The following is a 17084-nucleotide window of genomic DNA, read 5'->3' as shown; positions in this document are numbered from 1 at the left end:
CAATGGAATACTACTCAGCAACTAAAAACAAGGAAATCATGAAATTTGCAGGCAAATGGTAGGATCTAGAAAAGGTCATTCTGAGTGAGGTATCCCAGAAGGAGAAAGACACACATGATATATACTCACTTGTAAGTGGGTACTAGACCTATAAGATAGGATAAACATACTGAAATCTGTACACCTAAAGAAGATAAACAAGAAAGAGGACCCTGGGTAAGATGATCAATCCTCACTTAGAAAGACAAATGGGGTGGACATTGGGTATAGGAGAAAACAAGTAAAAGGACAGGAACCTACCACTGAGGGCCTCTGAAAGTCTCTACCTAGCAGTGTATCAAAGCAGATACTGAGACTCATAACCAAACCTTCGGCAGAGTACAGGGAATCATATTAAAGAAGGGGGAGTTAGTATGACATGACCTGGAGAAGACAGGAGCTCCACAAGGATCAAATATATATGGGCACAGGGGTCTTTTGTGAGACTGGATCTCTAACCAAGGACCTTGTATGGATATAACCTAGAACCCCTGCTTGGATGTAGCCCATGGAAGCTCAGTATCCAAGTGGGTTTCCTAGTAAGGGGAACAGGGACTATTTCTGACAGGAACTCAATAGCTGGTTCTTTGACCCCCACCACCACCTGTGGCCTAGCAGCCCTGCTAGGCCACAGAGGAGGACTTTGCAGCCAGTCCTGAAGATACCTGATGAACCAGGGTCAGATGAAAGGGGAGGAGGTCCTCCCCTATCAGTGGACTTGGAAAGGGATAGGGAGAAGATGAGGGAGGGAGGGTGAGATTGGGAGGGAATGAGGGAACGGATACAGCTGAGATACAAAGTTAATAAACTGTAAGTAATATTAAAAAAATAAAATTTTAATTAAAAAATAAAGTTACATTATGCTTTGTTATAATAGAAACATGAAATATTGGGAATAAACAAAAAGGAAAGGTTATGGTTTACTAGTGTTATATTCATGTGTCAAATTGACAAGGGCTCAACTTTAGGGAATGGTTATGTTTTTGTCAACATAGTATATAAGCTATAGTCGTCTGAGAACAGGGAACCTCAGCTGAGAAAATGCCTCTAACAAATTGACCTGTAGTCAACTCTGTAGGTATTTTATTAGTTAATGCTTGATGTGAGAGGGCTTAGTCTGCTGTGAGCTGTGCCACCTCTGGGAAGGAGAGCGAGTCATGGGGAGAAAGCCAGTAAGCAGCATTCCCTCATGGCCTCTTTAGTTCCTGCCTCCAGGTTCCTGCTTTGGGTTCCTGCATTGTCTTTTCTCAGTGATGGACTGTGAATATGTAAAGCAAATGAACTCTTTCCTCCTCAGGCTGGCTCTGGTCATGATGTAAGTATCACAACAACCTAAGAGTAACTAAGTCAATAGCTTTTGCACATATAAAATACTCAGGAATAATACTAGTTTGAAAAATGTAAGCATTTTATTTTAAGTACTCACAAAATGACAAAGAAGTTTAAGAAGACCGGAGTAAATAAAATAATATGCCGTTCTTATGGATTAACATATTTATATTGCTCAAATACAGTTTTTCCAATTTTTTTTCAGATTCAAGTCAGTCTCAGTCAGAATTCTTGTTGCTTTTTAAAAACAGATATCATCAGATTCTCTCTCTCTCTCTCTCTCTTTCTCTCTCTCTCTGTGTGTGTGTGTGTGTGTGTGTGTGTGTGTGTACATATGGAGGATCTAAAACAGAACAGTACTGGAAAAGAAATAAAGTTGGAATATTTTCACTACATGATTTAAAGACATAGAGTAAGATGCAGTAATCAGGGCAGTACGGTTTCCATAAAAGAAGAGGTAAACGTATTTGTAAACAGAGTACAGGGACTAGAAATCCATCTGCACACATATGGTACTGTCCTGATATCACCTGACAAAACCTATAACCATCTAGGGAACTTCAAATTAAGGAATGGTCTAGATCAGATTGGCCTATGGGAATGTTTGTGGGCATTCAGAATATTTTTACGGTTAGTATGAAGTAAATTTGTATAGATACTTCACGAACATGTAGCACATGTAAAACAGCACATTGACAATCCTCAAAATCATTAAGGAAATTCTGATTAAATGACACTAAGGGAAGCTGGAGGGGTGTCTCAGCACATAAAAGCACTTGCCACAGATCCCGATGAACTCAAATCAAACCCTGAACATTTCTCCCTGACCTCTGCATACACAGTGTGACCCTTCTGTACCCCTTCCACATCCACAAAATAATTAAATGGATGAAAAATGCTAGTAAGGGAATACAAGGGATGGAACTGAATCCCGAGTGATGTTAAGGAAGAATAAAAAGAGCTACTTAAAACATTTGACAGGTTGACACAGTTAAATACGTAAACTCTCTAAAAATATAGCAATTCTATCTCTGAATGCTGATCCCAAAAGATGTGAAAGTCCATGCACAGAATAATTTATAGGAGAATACTCACAGCAGCTATATCCATAGACCAAATTATGAAAGAATCAAATGATAAAATTTTCATAGCATGAACTGCTGTGAAGAAAACAAATGAGCTGCAGATAGAACAGTAAGATGGATGAATTTTACAGACATACTCCTGACACAAAGGGGTCTGCTGTGTGATTTCTACTCATGAAAAGATCAAGAATAGATAAAACTAATATGGATTTAAAAAAAAATCAGAGCTGTGGCTTAGTGGGTTGGAATTGAGTGAGCTCACTGGGAGTTTATGACACTATTCAGTGTCTTGATTATAGCAGTGGATATATTGGCATACACATTGCTAAAATTCATCAAGTCATATCCTTGAAAATTGTGCATCTTATTTTATGTGGATTATAGACATGACTTGTGCCCTAATCTTTTTATCAGGTATCAAAACAGACTGGTCTTAACTGCCTTCAGAAAACTTTGTTTTGTAGTGGACGGAGGTGAATGCAGAGAGTCACAAGTAGACAAAGTGATGAGCATAAGTGACACAGCAATACTTGTCAGTGGGCACTTATTTAACACCCCCACATCTCAGAGCGGGCACAGAGGAGGAGGCAGAAGGACGTATGAGCCAGAGGCTGGGAGAAGGGCTGTGAATCATGTCTTCTGGACAGGACATGGCCATTGTGCCACCATATCCACCGCAGCTGTGGCTATCTATACAACGCCTTCCCAAGACTGGGCCAAAGGTTGTTTCATCAACCATGAGGAAGGGGCTCACCAGGCCTCAGCCCTCACTGGGGTCTGTGGTTAGAAAGTGGGTGCTAAGGGAGTGGAGGGTGTTTTAGCGGTATAGCCAATGATAAGTTGCCAGTGTTCCCATAGATAACCACTCATGCCCATAAAAGCAACCATAATTAAACTCAGTGGGACACCTACACAGAGAGTGTGAGACACACACACACACACACACACACACACACACACACACATACACCATCAAAGTAGTAGGGATCTTGAATGGTTGAGAATTACCCAAAATCAAAATATACATATATAAAATTGTCAGAGAACAAAAATATTCAAGAAAACAAATAATGGCTTCCTTCCCCATGTTTATGAAAAATGCCTTTCAACACGATTGTCTATGCACAAAGAATCTTTGTCTCCATTTAAATTCTACCATTTTAATGCCAAGCAGTGATGCCAATTACCCTCAGCTTGGCGCCTAATAAGAGCTGGATTCTCTGTCATGCACTTATAAACATTTCATGCTAGCAACAACCTTTCAAGATTCATTTAATTATCTTTATTTTTAGTGAAGAAATTCAAGACTCAGAATAGTTAAGTAATTTGTTCAAGGACTTACCGTTACACATTGCAGGAACTATCTGTCTCCCTCACCCATGTTCTTTCTACCCTTAGTCACTTTTAAGCCAATTTGCATATCCCAATCCCATGGGAGGGATAGTCCCTGCCAGTCTTGTCATTGAATTGGCCTGGCCACAATCTCCCTGCCATGGAGCCTTTAGTGAATCACTCAGCTTATTTCTTCCAACAATTAAACAAAAAGAAATAAAATGAAAGAAGCAATTGTTTCTCTTCTTTCTACACCCCATGGTAGGACTTAATACTGTGGCTAATGACAGCATAGACCTGGCTTCAGAAGTTAGTGCTGCCGATATTTAGTAAGCATGTTGCTTAATCTTTCTAAAGTTTTGGTTTCTTCTCCATAAAAATGAAAATATAAATAAGCAAGTCACAAGACTGCTATGAGGATAAAATGGGGCAATGCATTCATAAGTGGCAAGAAGTAGAAATAAGGTTAATGAAAGCATAAGTACAGTCTCCTAAGTGGACAACTGAGTTGCTAAGTTTTCTTATTATTGCTTGTTTTATGGCTATTTCCTTCCTCTATTAAAAGGCCACCAGCTCAGTGACACAGGCATCAGAGCTTTGTTAGCAACAATCACTTTGAGTCTGTATAAATTAAATTTTCACTCAAATTAATTTATAATCAATGTATTCAGTAGTTTCTAATAAACCATTGTGCTGTAGGCCCTTGTGCTATTAACTATCCCAAAAAATACATAGAAAGCATTGAAAAGTGAGTTGAAATGTTAAGTCTCATTCCCATAACTAGCCGAGAAGAGTGACCCAGATCTTCAGCTTTGCTTTGTTTGTGCTTTATCCTGAACCTTTTAGAAGTGGTCACCATGATTCATGAAAACAACTGAAATGTAGAAGAAAAAATAGGTAAAGGCCAGAGAAGCTCATGCTTACAATCATCCGGTTACAGTGTTAATTGGCCTTCTTTGAAAGATCTTCGCTGGCTGAGGGTTTGCCTCAGAATGTGCAAGGCTAGGAAGACCTCATGGTTACTCTCAAGCACAATTAGGACACAGGTTTTCTCTTTGACAGCCACATCAAATCTTCCTGCTCTGTCTCCATGCCAGTCACACAGACCACTTTCAAACGTTCTTAGAGCATCGTCGTACATGACAAGTTCCTTGTATTCTCCAGTACAACAGTGTTTGAAATTAGTCACCATGTTCCTCCTGCCTGAAAAGAAGAGCTGTGCACAACAGATCAATTTAAAGCAGAAAAAAATGCCTGTTGGGGAAACCAGCAGTGATGGAGGTGCCTGAGATTTTGAAACTGGAAAAATAATTTGAAAATGATTTGGGTTAATTGTTTAACCTTAACAAGAACTAAGAACCAGGAGAACTAAAATACATATAGAGATGTATTCGCCTCCCTCTCCTGCAGTGCAGAAGATCATGACTAGATAATGTGAGAATAAAGAACTTTTTAGGGTAACAAGCAGTGAGGAAGACTGTATGCAGAGTTGAGGGGCAAAGATGCCAGGGTACAGCCCTCACACATGCCCTCTCCTTTCGTAACCCTCACACACTCCACAGCACCTACAATTGCCCTTTCATTATCACTGGACTGTCAACTGGCCTAATCGAATTACTTGGACATCACTTAGGAGCGGTTTTGCCAACTGGCTGACAGTTTATTTTTGTGGTCAATATAAACAAATTACTGTGGCTGACTCACTGTTTCAAAGGTCCATTCTCCTCTCATAAGATCTCACTTCCCATTTTTTTTTCTGTTTTGCTGTACTGATTAACATTCTTTACTTAATCACATATGGGTATCCATCAAAGGCAGCAGAATAAAATACTTTTCTATTCCCCAGACTTAAACTCCACTTCTTCATTCCTTAGGTGGCCCAAGTGGATGGGTAACCAAACCAGCTATATTTAAGATTCATTATTTCTGGGCTATTTCTAGCCAGTTTGTTTACTTATTTTCTTTTTCAGTCCAGTCTTGACATGCAGACAAATGTGTACCAACTGTCTACTTTTTATATTTGGGTGACTACCTGGAAGCGGTCTGTGGCAAAAAGCAAGGGTGAAGGGAGAGGAGTGTAAACAGTGGAGCTTTCAATTGCACTCATTGGTCTCTTTCTTCTCCACCTGAAAAAAGTTGCGATTCTGCGTCTCCGTGACTTTTTCTGATTGCCTTGAAGAGTGTATTCAATACCTTCTTTCCACTCTCGGCTTGCTCCTCTTAAATTAGATGTCATATTCGCTTCCTTTCTCTATTGCTGTCTTTTCACGCTTGGACTTTCCGCTTTCTTCGCCTGATTCCCTTTGATGTGCTAAAACCTCAGGGTGACCGACATACCGCACCCAAGCCATAAACTTTACAGAAGAGCAAGATTCACGTGTGCTTCCCGAGCTGCAGACTTTTCCATTTTCATTTATTTGTGTGTGTGTGTGTGTCTGTGTGTGTGTGTGTGTGTGTGTGTGTGTGTGCGTGCGTGTGAATGCGGGCAGTTGTCTACAGCCAGAAGAGAGAGTCAACTCCCCGGAGTGGGAGGGACAGGTGGTTCTGAGCATCCTGACTGGTGCAAGGAAATCTGGGTTCTCTGGAAGAGCAGCATGTGTTCTGACCCTGAGCCATCTCTCCTCGCCCACAAGCAAGAGACCTGATGCGCACACAATACAGTCCTTTGATTACAGAGTTACTGTTCTGTTTCTGATCATCCAGGGGTCCCGCTTTTCAGTTTTAACTTTCTGAATAATTCCATATCCTGTGAATATACAGTTATCCAGCAAATTCTGGAGACTCCGCATTTTAACTTTTCATTCTTTCTCTTTCACAAACAGGGCCTTTTATTTGTCACTGTTGAAAGTGTGGATTTTAAAGAGATTCTTGGGCTGAGTTCACATTCATCACCTCATTCAGTTTCAGCCTCTGTCTCATCACCTCCACCACGGAGTTCCATGAGTTTTCTCAATTCAAACCTGGGTTCCTTCCTTTACTTTTCTAGTGAAGGCATCATGAAGAGAGTAAACGGACTGGCAGGTTTTGTCTCTGTCTTTCCCATTGCTGTCTGCGGGCTGGTCAAAGCTTCAAGTCATTTGTCTGCACTTCCAACATTGTGATTCCATTATCTTCTCCTAGATCTGGAGGACCTCTGATGCTGTACACAGGGTGGCTTGCATATCTGCTTGTTGCTTTTATCTATCTATCTATCTATCTATCTATCTATCTATCTATCTATCTATCTTAGTGAAACCAAGCCAGAACAAAGCAAAGAACTATCTGTTGTCTTGACATTAACATCAGCTTGAATCATGGTCTGGTCTGCCACTTTTGACCATGGAAAACATGTAGTCCTGGGTAGGAGCCATGCCATGGAAGTTGGTCAGACAGTTTTTGCCCTGAACTTCCTCAGTCACTAGCCTGAATCTTCTAATTGCAACTTTTGTCATTCCGTAGGTCACCTCCATCAAAGTTCACCTCCACCACAGAACCCTTCGGGGCATCAGGTGCAATGTTGATTCCTGGAGTCCTTGTGACCAGTGTTTTTCCGATGTTTCTAATATTGAACATGGTGGGAGCTTTTTATAGCATACCAAACTTTCCTGGGAAGTGGATCGACTCCTTTCCTCTTAGCTCCCTTCTTGCTGCCTTTCACCAGGTGCTTGTCCTTGCCAACTGCCATGGCGCTGCTCTGAGAGCCAAAAGTGTGAAAGTGCATGCAACTTGTGTGAGAACAGGGCAGGACTAATTTTCATTTCTTGGCAGAAATAGAACTTCGCTAAAAAAGAAAAAAAAAGAAGAATTTGGATGGTTCTCTCTTTTATGGTATATACCATTGGTCTGTCCACAAATAGCTAGGCTCAAATTGGAATCAGCTAAGCATCTTAACAAGTGAAAGAAGTGGAGGCGTTTTGAAGCAGCTACAGTGACTGCCCTTGTAACAACCGTTACTAGTACTATTTTTATTAACCTCAGTGGTGAGTGGGAAGAAACGGGTCTAATTTTGAAAACTGTGTTTTTGCCACCGAGAAAAGAGCACAGTGCATGGCTAGCTGGTCTCACCCCAGGGTGGCACTTTCTATTGTCCTCCATGTGGCAGCCACATGTTTTTCTTTCTGTTTCTCCCAACTAGCTAAGTCTTAAGCAAGAAAATTTGGAGGAAATGAAAGAGGAAGAAAATGAAAATCATTTTTCTTTTACAGCATTTAGAGTATGTGCCAATGGGTTACACATTCCCCATCCCTGGTGTGTGTGTATATGTGCGTATGTTTAATAAAGAAAATAAGCAAAGCACATGGTTACTGCTCTGACCAGTTATTTCTGTTCTTCATGAAACAGCTCTAAATCAGAAGCAAACCGGGAGATAATGACTGCCCTTACCCACTCTTAATGTTTAGTGATCATTTGTACAAATCACCTGCCCTGCAAAGTAGAATGTGATTTCGAGATGCTATAAGACAAATAAATGTATAATTGAATTTCACTGATGGAAAGCACTTAAAAAGTAAAAATCGGTTTCTGTAAACTCCACTTTATACAGACACAAAATGTACCCAATACTTTGAAGTCTAACTCGAGGAATTATTTATTTAATGATAACAGTCATAATGAAGCATTGTAATGAATGAATTGAAAATAAAATAAACTGCATATAAAATAAAATAAATTCAAAAAATTGGAGATTTTGAAACTGGAAAAATAATTTGAAAATGATTTGGGTTAATTGTTAAACCTTAACAAGAACTAAGAACCAGGGAAAATAAAATACATATAGAGATGTATCCGCCTCCCTCTGCTGATTCCCTTATCCACCTCCTTCACTTTTTTCCTTTCCCCCTTCCCCACATACTAGAACTGGACACAAAAGCAAGTTAACTGAGATTCAGGACAAACTTTCTATCCTCCCCATAGGAGCCACTTTGTTCTTGTACTGAGCAAAGCTTTTCCCTCAGAAACCTGTGCTGGAGTAATAACTGTACCGGCCTTTCTCTTCTGGAGATGAACTGTTTGTGGGCAGATACAGAGCCTTTTTCAGATGAGAGATAATTATAATCAGTCTCTTCCTGTTTCTCCTTATAATTTTATCTGTCCATCTAAGTTATATACACCTGTTTTATTTTCTCTTTCCTTTTTAACTCTATCTCTCTTACAACATCTAGAGAAACCCAGTGGTTAATTATAAGCCTTGTAGCAAGGCAGTAAAATAGCAACTGGTGTTATCTTAGACATGGCTTTATTCTGAAAAGAATTCACTGTTGACTTGCCATGAGTGAATTTGTACTTAAAAGTTTATCTTCATTATTAAAGCAATAGATTTGCCACATGTGGGCAAAATTCTGTGTTGAGGAAGGTACAGGCTCCATCTAACTTGACTCAAACTGTGTCACGTGGTTTAATTGTGTCATGAAGGAAGCAGCCCCATCCTCCTCTATGTCAATCAAGATTCTTCTGTGGCAGGAGACAGAACCTGACCCTGTTAATCCAGGAAAGAATGCACTGGAAAATCTGAAGAAAAAGACCAAGGGCTGAAACCTCTCTTTTTTTCTAGCAGTGGGAAGAGGAATATTTTGGCCACATGACTACCATGACATTCAGATTCTAGGAAGATAGTCTCATTAGGACACACCCAGGTCTCATGACCAGTTCTTGAAGTGAAGAGGTCCCATGAATGCCCTGTCAGTCCAACCACACTACTGGGGATGCTGAGGCTCGGAGCAGAGTATTCCAAGGTACAGAAAGGGGAAATGGATACGAAGCGGTCAAAGCAGCAGCTGTCCACCGCACTACCTCTTGGGGTAATCGGTTATGGGAAGACAGAGACGAAGAGGTTAGAATTAAAGTGTATCTAGACAACACCTCAACGATGGGGTGATTAAAATTGATACTAAAATCTGGTTTTGCCTAGTGGTTTAAATCGGGCCACTTAGTAGCAATTTTTTCTTTGACTTCGGTCCAGAACTTCCCATACCCAGAGTGGAATGTGAATAACTGCTCGTTGAAGCATCTCTTTCCAGTTGCAGATTATCTGCCTACTCCTTCTCCTGGCCACACCCACTGCCTTCCCGGGACTCAACTCTGAACTCAAAGGCTGCTTCTTTTGCAACACCTTTGTTTAGATTGGAAGATGAATTAAAAGCTGCTGAATGCTTTGTTGAATTTCAACATTTAATATCGGCAATTTGATTTTAGAATGTGAAGTCAAAGCTCCTTATTAGACACCAGAAGAGAAAGAGCAAGATGTCAGAGAAAAAGGGCTACTTGAAGGTGCCTCTGAACACTCTCCCTTCTTCTATCTCTCTGATACACAGCGGGGATGAAAGGATTCTCTGCAGTTTAAAGTACAAATTGGGCTTTTTTTTTTTTTTTTAGACAAAGAGGGAGTCGTAGCAAGCTTTCCCTGTTCCCTGTTAATTTTCACTTTGGTTATTAAAATACTCACTATAGGAAACAGATTTGTAACCCATTTCTTCTATTACCTACAGCCAGAAAAACAAAATTTGATATCCTGGGGTTTATTTGCTGAGGGCGCTTCCCATAAAAGCGGGGTGAGTGTGCGTTGGGAAATCTGTCTGGTTAACTCCTTTAAGGATAAGCGTTAGTCACAGCCTCCCCCATCCCAACACACCAGCTTTGGCCCCCACTGCTCTCCCCACCTCCTGACTTCCCGCCTCTCCAGGGCTGGTGACCTAATAGCATTTTTCTTCGTGCATATTTTGGCTTGGGCCCACGGCCTGGCTGCCTCCGTCTGTCTGAGTCTTTTGAAATTCCTGCATGTTCGGCCCAGATTAAGTCGAGTGTGTCTCAGGATGTGTGTTCCGTTTTGTTCTTTCCCCTTAACTCTCCCTGTGCAACGTGTCTGGGGAGGAGGGGTGGGGGGCGGGGAGGGAAGGGAGGGGCAGAGTGGTGGAGCTGTCCGCCTTGCACGTTTCCAATCGCATTACGTGAACAAATAGCGGAGGGGCAGCGGGGCCAGGACGGCTTGTGTAACTGCAAACTTGTCAGAAAGTTTAAAACCTCTCCCCCTTCTTTTACTCCAGACACTGTGCGCTCTCCTGGACCGCGGTGCGCCGCTCCCCCGTCGCCTTCCAGGACTGGGAAAGGGGAGAAGAAGGACAGACGGTGCCACGTCCGACGGCCGAGCGGGCTGGGGGGGGCAGGGTCTGCTACCCGCCCTTGGCACGACTCCCCGAGACCCGTTCCCGCACCTCGCCCTCCTCCCTGCTCCAAGGAGCCTCCCTCCTTCTCGGGATCTGAGCCCCCGTCTTCATTTCCTCCGAGCTACGCCGCCGTCCTGGAGAAGAAGGGGCAAGCCGGGAGAGCCATGCGCTTCGCCTGGACCGTGCTCCTCCTGGGGCCGCTGCAGCTCTGCCCCCTCCTCCGCTGCGCCCCGCAGGCCCCGCGCGAGCCGCCCGCCGCCGCCCCGGGCCCCTGGCGCCAGACCATCCAGTGGGAGAACAACGGGCAGGTGTTCAGCCTGCTGAGCCTGGGGGCGCAGTACCAGCCGCAGCGGCGCCGGGAGCCGGGCGCCGCGGCCCCGCGACCGGACGGCGACGCCGCCGCCGCCGCCGCCGCCGCGCAGCCGCGCACACCCATCCTGCTGCTGCGCGACAACCGCACCGGCCCCGGGCGCTCCCGGACCTCCGGCCCGTCGGGGGTCGCCCGCCGCTGGCTCCAGGCTGCCTCCTCGTCGCCGTCGGGGGCTCGCGACGGAGCCCCGCGGCGCGCGGCGAACCGGACAGCGTCGCCGCAGCCCGCGCAGCCCAGCAATCTGAGGCCGCCCAGCCACGTCGACCGCATGGTGGGCGACGACCCCTACAACCCCTACAAGTACTCCGACGACAACCCCTACTACAACTACTATGACACGTACGAGAGGCCCCGGCCCGGGAGCAGGTACCGACCCGGGTACGGCACCGGTTACTTCCAGTACGGTGAGCATCCTCCTCCCCCCCCCCCCCCCCACACACACACCCGGGGCCACGACGGGGGCACCGGGCATCCTGGCTGCGGGTCGGCGCTGTCTAGACGTGGCGGCCTGGGCGCGGCAGCGGGCTCCGGTCCCGCAGACTCGACCCCCCTACTCCCCCCTCCCTCCAGCCCGTCCCGCCAGCTCTGGAATCTGAGGGAAACCGCGCTCCTGGCTCCGGGCGGCTCCTTTCCCCCCTTTTCCTCCCTAGCCCTGGCGTCCCCTGTTCTTCCACACCCTCGTCCCCACCTCGCAGACCCGCTAGGCACAGGGTGACAAGGCTGGCACTAGGTGTCAGAGGTCATCGGCTTGTCTTATCTTTAGGTCTCCCGGACCTGGTGCCGGACCCCTATTACATCCAGGCATCCACGTACGTGCAGAAGATGTCCATGTACAACCTGAGATGCGCCGCGGAGGAAAACTGCCTGGCCAGGTATGGAGCGCCACAGCCAGGCTCCCCGTTTGGGTCGCGGGATCACCCCGGGACTTAGTTCTAACTGCTATTCCAAGCAGACGAGGGCTAGGAACTGGGGCAAGGGCTGGAAAGTGGGACGTGACCTCCTGGGCACGCTGACTTGGATGGAAAGTTAATTTGGAATTTTTTTTTTTTTTATGGGTACCGCCTCAGTGGGACAAGCAAATGGGGGTTAGCGGGGGAGAAAACCCTTATTCTGGAGACTTGGTCTCAGGTTCTTTCCCAAGATTCCTCTTAGGCATTGGCGCCAACTACTTCCGATAACTTTATATAAGACGAAAAGTTCAACAACCCACAGCAAGGTGGGGTGTGGTGCTTGTAAAGAAAGAACTTGTCGTTATTCTCCAATGGTCTAGGGGTGTATTCGCCACGGTGGCGCTCCCCATGGGGAAAGAGCACATGCCACATTTCTTTCAAGCCGTGATTAACTGGGTTGTTTTGGTATAAGACCATGAGCAAGAGTTTTGCTTTCCGTCAGTCCTAAAATAAAATAGCTATTCTGGATTTAAGGGTTCTCCGATTTTGCTCCTGGCCACCAGCAGAGGGCGCACGATGCGTTTTGTGGTTCTGGTGGTATGTTAAGGAAAACGGTCCCTAAAGGTCTTCCAACACAGACCTACAAAAGAGATAGTAGCGTCCCAGAGGTGGTTATATGAACCTTTATTCCACGTTGGCTTTTCTACAACAGTCGGGCTAAGGGAAGAAATTCAAGCTCACTTACATCCCCGAGTCTTGCATGATCCACACCACAAAACGCCGCAAGACACTAAGAAGCGGCCTCAGTTCTAGAGCAGTGAAGTATAAAGTTATCTATCTAAAGCCAGGTGTCTAATTTTAGAGTATTTCTCCACTAAGTATCTTCGATATATCAAGTTATTAATAAATACCTCTGGGTCCTTTTGGCATGTGATCTTAATTTCAAGCTCTGTGGGCTTTTACTGTTGTCGTTCATTCCCCCGTTCAGCAGATAGTCAGCATGCTTCTCATCTTCCAGGACTGGAGAGGAGCTCAAGAGCCGCTCGTTGAGTTGAGAGGCTAGTTGGGGAAGCGGGGATTCCATTACCGCAGGGATTCCATTACCGTGTCTAGGCGAGCTGTTCTTCATTCGTGTTCGCAGGATCTAATGTTTCTTTTCTAAACTCCCAGCTCAGCGTACAGGGCGGATGTCAGAGATTACGATCACAGGGTACTGCTACGATTTCCCCAACGAGTGAAAAACCAAGGGACGTCTGACTTCTTACCAAGCCGCCCTCGTTATTCCTGGGAGTGGCACAGCTGCCACCAGTAAGTGGACCGGCCTCTCAGTACTTCTGGGATGCTCTTTCATCTTTCAGATGACTTATTCGTGTCTTACCCAAAGCTAGAGATTTACTCCTGTGTTGTGAAAGCGTGTGCTATAGAGAAGATCATCTTCAGTTGGCTAGCCTTAAAAGGCATTTAATAAAAGCACAGCATCTTTCACCTAAAGGGTTCAGAGACCATTCTCAATGAAAGATGGACTTCGGACCCAATCTACTTCCAATCTTTTGAAAGGCCCCTGTCAGCCTCAGAGTGGTTGCCCTATCCTTTCTAAATTTAAAGGCTTTAAGTTTTCAGTTATATGTGATTGTGCCATCAACTGCCCAGGTAATGTGCTCAAATATTCAGTGCCAGGAAATCCTGAGGTGGAGTCTCCTACTCACAGACACACCCAAACCCTCTCCCATTGTAGCCCCTCCCCCACGTGAGAAGAGGAGGAACTAAGCCTTCTATTCAGTGAATAGAGAAAAGTAAAGTGAACTTTAGCCACATAATTTATACTATTAAAATAGAAACATTTTATTTTACAATAAAAGTTTGTGCTATTTAAACAATAGTGTTAGGAAAACATGCTGTTGTTTTCCCCTTGCAGATCCAAAGAGGTTTAAAGAATGCTGCAACCCTAGTTTTTAGAATCTCATAGCAAGCCCTCCATAGAAAAGTTCTTGTTTGAAATCATCATCACATCACCAACATCAGTAGTGGAAGCCAGAGAAACACACCAGAAACTCCACAGGTTGCAAGCACAGATAATGGATTGTCTATGCTTGATGTTCAAAGATAAAACCCTGTATGAAGGACACCCTATCTTTAACAAGTAGTAAAGTTGAAAACTTGCAGTGTCCTTAAAAAAAATATCTAGCATGACTATCTCTTCAAGATAAACTTGGGAGCTAAGCATTATGGCACATGCCTTTAGTTCTAGCACTTGGGTGGCAAAGGCAGGCAGATTTCTGAGTTCCAAGCCAGTATGGCTATAGGTAAGTTCTGGGACAGCCAGATCTACACAGGGAAACACTGTTTCAAGAGAAAAAAAAATGGTCTGGAGAGATGGCTCAGTGTTAGGAGCACTTGATAGTCTTGCAGAGGACCTGGGTTCGATTCCCAGTACCCACTGGGCGCCTCATAACTGTTCATATCTCCATTTCTAAGGGATTCAAAGCCCTCTTCTGACTTCCTTTGGTCCCAAGCACATGCATAGAACACATACAACTTGTAGATAAAACATTCACACGCATAAAATAAATAAATCTAAAAAAATTAAAAACCAAGAAGATAAAGTTGGTCTGTTTGAGTTGTGAGCGCACCCCCATTTAATTTACGAGGGAAGGAAGTCACTCACCATCCTTGATTTCTCTGCACCGCTGATTGCTGTGTCTTTCTTGTGTGCAACATTAGACATTACCACAGCATGGATGAATTCAGCCACTATGACCTGCTTGACGCCAACACACAGAGGAGGGTGGCTGAAGGCCACAAAGCAAGCTTCTGTCTGGAGGACACATCCTGTGACTATGGCTACCACAGGCGTTTTGCTTGCACCGCACACACACAGGTAGGCTGAGACGCTGGCGTCAGGAGCCCGCAGACATCCAGAGAAAATCGAAGCAAACAACCTGATGTCTTCTTGCTCCCCACCCTTCTTTTTTAAACACTTGGTCTCATTTTTGAGCCTACCTTATCAACATGGAAAGTCACTGGGAAAAAGCGAATAGCTGGGTGGGGCAAATTGCTTATCAAGTGTTTCCAGCTGTAGGTTTAACCGCTGCTGGTGGTCACAGAAGGTCGGTGCGGATCCTTGCTACAGAACACAGCGAAAAGGAGTTCATTTTCTCAATATGCATGAAGGACTCACAACATCTCTCTTCCTTCCTTGCTCTTTAACTGGCTATAAGAACGTGTTGGCAATGTGCATCTGTTTTTCTTGCCCGGGAAACCATTGTCTTTGCCACCTTCATGCTTCATATGGAATTGTGTCTAAAGTTACAACAAGGAGTTGAAGCCAGTTTCTTAAAAGCACTTTAAACAGCATCACTTTTAATAATGCGCATAAGAACGGAAAGACACATTTCTTACTCCACATGTGTATATTTTAAACCTGCAGTATAATTAATGTCAGATGTCCTTTGTGTGAATTTGCTTTTAATAGTGCTGAGTTAAGCACTATTGTATGGCTTAGACTTGGAAAATGTGTGTCAGTTAAAAGCTATGTCAGTATTTCCATCCAAAACCCTCATCTGTAAAAGGACACTATAATTTTACTCCAGCCCAGCTCTTGGCAAGTAGCTCCTGAATGTATGTAACCCAGGACACAGAGACATCAGCAGCTGCCATCTCGGAGGGCGGATTGCAGGACTGTGGCCGGAAGCGTCGTAGTGACCCACATGTGGTGACCAGACTTCTTTCTTTCCTCCCGGCTTAGCTCATCAAAGTGGCTAGAAAGAAAAACAGTTATATTTAACATAGGTTGGGAAGGGCAGGACACATCTTTGGAGCACACCCACATAGTGAGCAAGTACCCATACAGAGAATGCCTCCCCATTCTGTGATCACCCCCGAGAGGACCTGGAGCACGTGTTTTCCTAGTCAGAGAATGATGCAGGTTGGTCTTCTCACCCTAAGAGGGAAAACTTGGGTGAGGTTTTGTGCATATTTCAGCCCAACCAAAAGTTCTTCCTTTTGTGTTTCCTGCTCAACACAAGAAATGAGAGTGGATCAATGTAGGGATCCAGGTAATTACGGGTCTCACTCATGTGACTAGAGGAAGTTTGAGTTTTCCCGTCCTGTGTTATGGACAGCAAAATTTCTCACTCTTCCCAAATCTAACTGCAGCCAAACCCACACTGCCAAAGCACACTGAGAGTATTTTGCTCTCTTTGCTGACCAAAGTGACCTTAAGCACCAAGAAAACTTGAGTGACAATTTCTAATGACAATGCTGAGTTCAAACGATTGTAACACATACCTTTTAATCAACTTTGGATTATTGGAATGCAGATATAACAGCTAAAAGTTCTCAGGAGGAGATAAGGAAATGAGAAGATACCTGTTGCTCCCAATAGAAGGAAATATCTTCAGCCTCATGAAAGCAAAAAGCATCTATTCTTGGCGTCTTTCTCCTGGCAGCTATGAGACACCTATTGACTTGCTGGTGTGAATGTCTTAGCACATGGAATGCTGCAGCATTGACAAGCTTAGGCATATACCCTTCCTTCTGAATCAACAAAACTTTCACTGATTATTTGAGAGAGGGAGCATGGTAGTTGAGAAATGGTTCCCTGGACCCTGTTTATATCATCTTGAAACCGACCTGGTTACTCCCCAGCTGTTTGCTCCTGAATCAGTTAGCATGCCTCAGGTTCCACATCTGTAAACTGTGGAGAACAGCACACCTGTCTCACGTCTTTGTGAGAACTGATTTTATATGTTTAAAATTGTTTAGGTATGTGGTATGTATACACACACACACATACACACACACACATATATATATATACACACACACACACCATCTATCATCTATCTATCTATCTATCTATCTATCTATCTATCTATCTATCTATCTATCTATCTATCTA

At 44.2% G+C, this 17084-nt stretch overlaps 1 protein-coding gene, 1 long non-coding RNA gene and 1 pseudogene across 2 annotated transcripts in view; 1 reads left to right on the top strand and 2 right to left on the bottom strand.

Moving 5' to 3' along the window:
• Nucleotides 1-7005: 7005 nt before the first annotated feature.
• On the bottom strand, nucleotides 7006-7449 carry LOC129688074 (40S ribosomal protein S3a-like; annotated as a pseudogene).
• Nucleotides 7450-10831: 3382 nt separating this feature from the next.
• The window catches only part of Lox (lysyl oxidase), a 7369-nt gene continuing 1116 nt past the window's right edge, over nucleotides 10832-17084 (top strand). Inside the window, exons 1-4 of the mRNA XM_055622943.1 lie at nucleotides 10832-11698; nucleotides 12058-12166; nucleotides 13355-13492; nucleotides 14906-15062. Coding sequence (XP_055478918.1) covers nucleotides 11089-11698; nucleotides 12058-12166; nucleotides 13355-13492; nucleotides 14906-15062 — 1014 coding nt within the window. The 5' untranslated portion in view covers nucleotides 10832-11088. The remainder of the gene's footprint in view (nucleotides 11699-12057; nucleotides 12167-13354; nucleotides 13493-14905; nucleotides 15063-17084) is intronic.
• The window catches only part of LOC129688176 (uncharacterized), an 8625-nt gene continuing 5593 nt past the window's right edge, over nucleotides 14053-17084 (bottom strand). Inside the window, exon 3 of the long non-coding RNA XR_008721867.1 lies at nucleotides 14053-15942. This is a non-coding gene — a long non-coding RNA (uncharacterized LOC129688176). The remainder of the gene's footprint in view (nucleotides 15943-17084) is intronic.

This window comes from Psammomys obesus, unplaced genomic scaffold, assembly GCF_907164565.1.
Source record: "Psammomys obesus unplaced genomic scaffold, mPsaObe1.curated_primary_1811, whole genome shotgun sequence".
In the NCBI taxonomy this organism is placed as follows: domain Eukaryota; kingdom Metazoa; phylum Chordata; class Mammalia; order Rodentia; family Muridae; genus Psammomys; species Psammomys obesus.
This window is presented reverse-complemented; position numbering and strand designations above follow the sequence as displayed.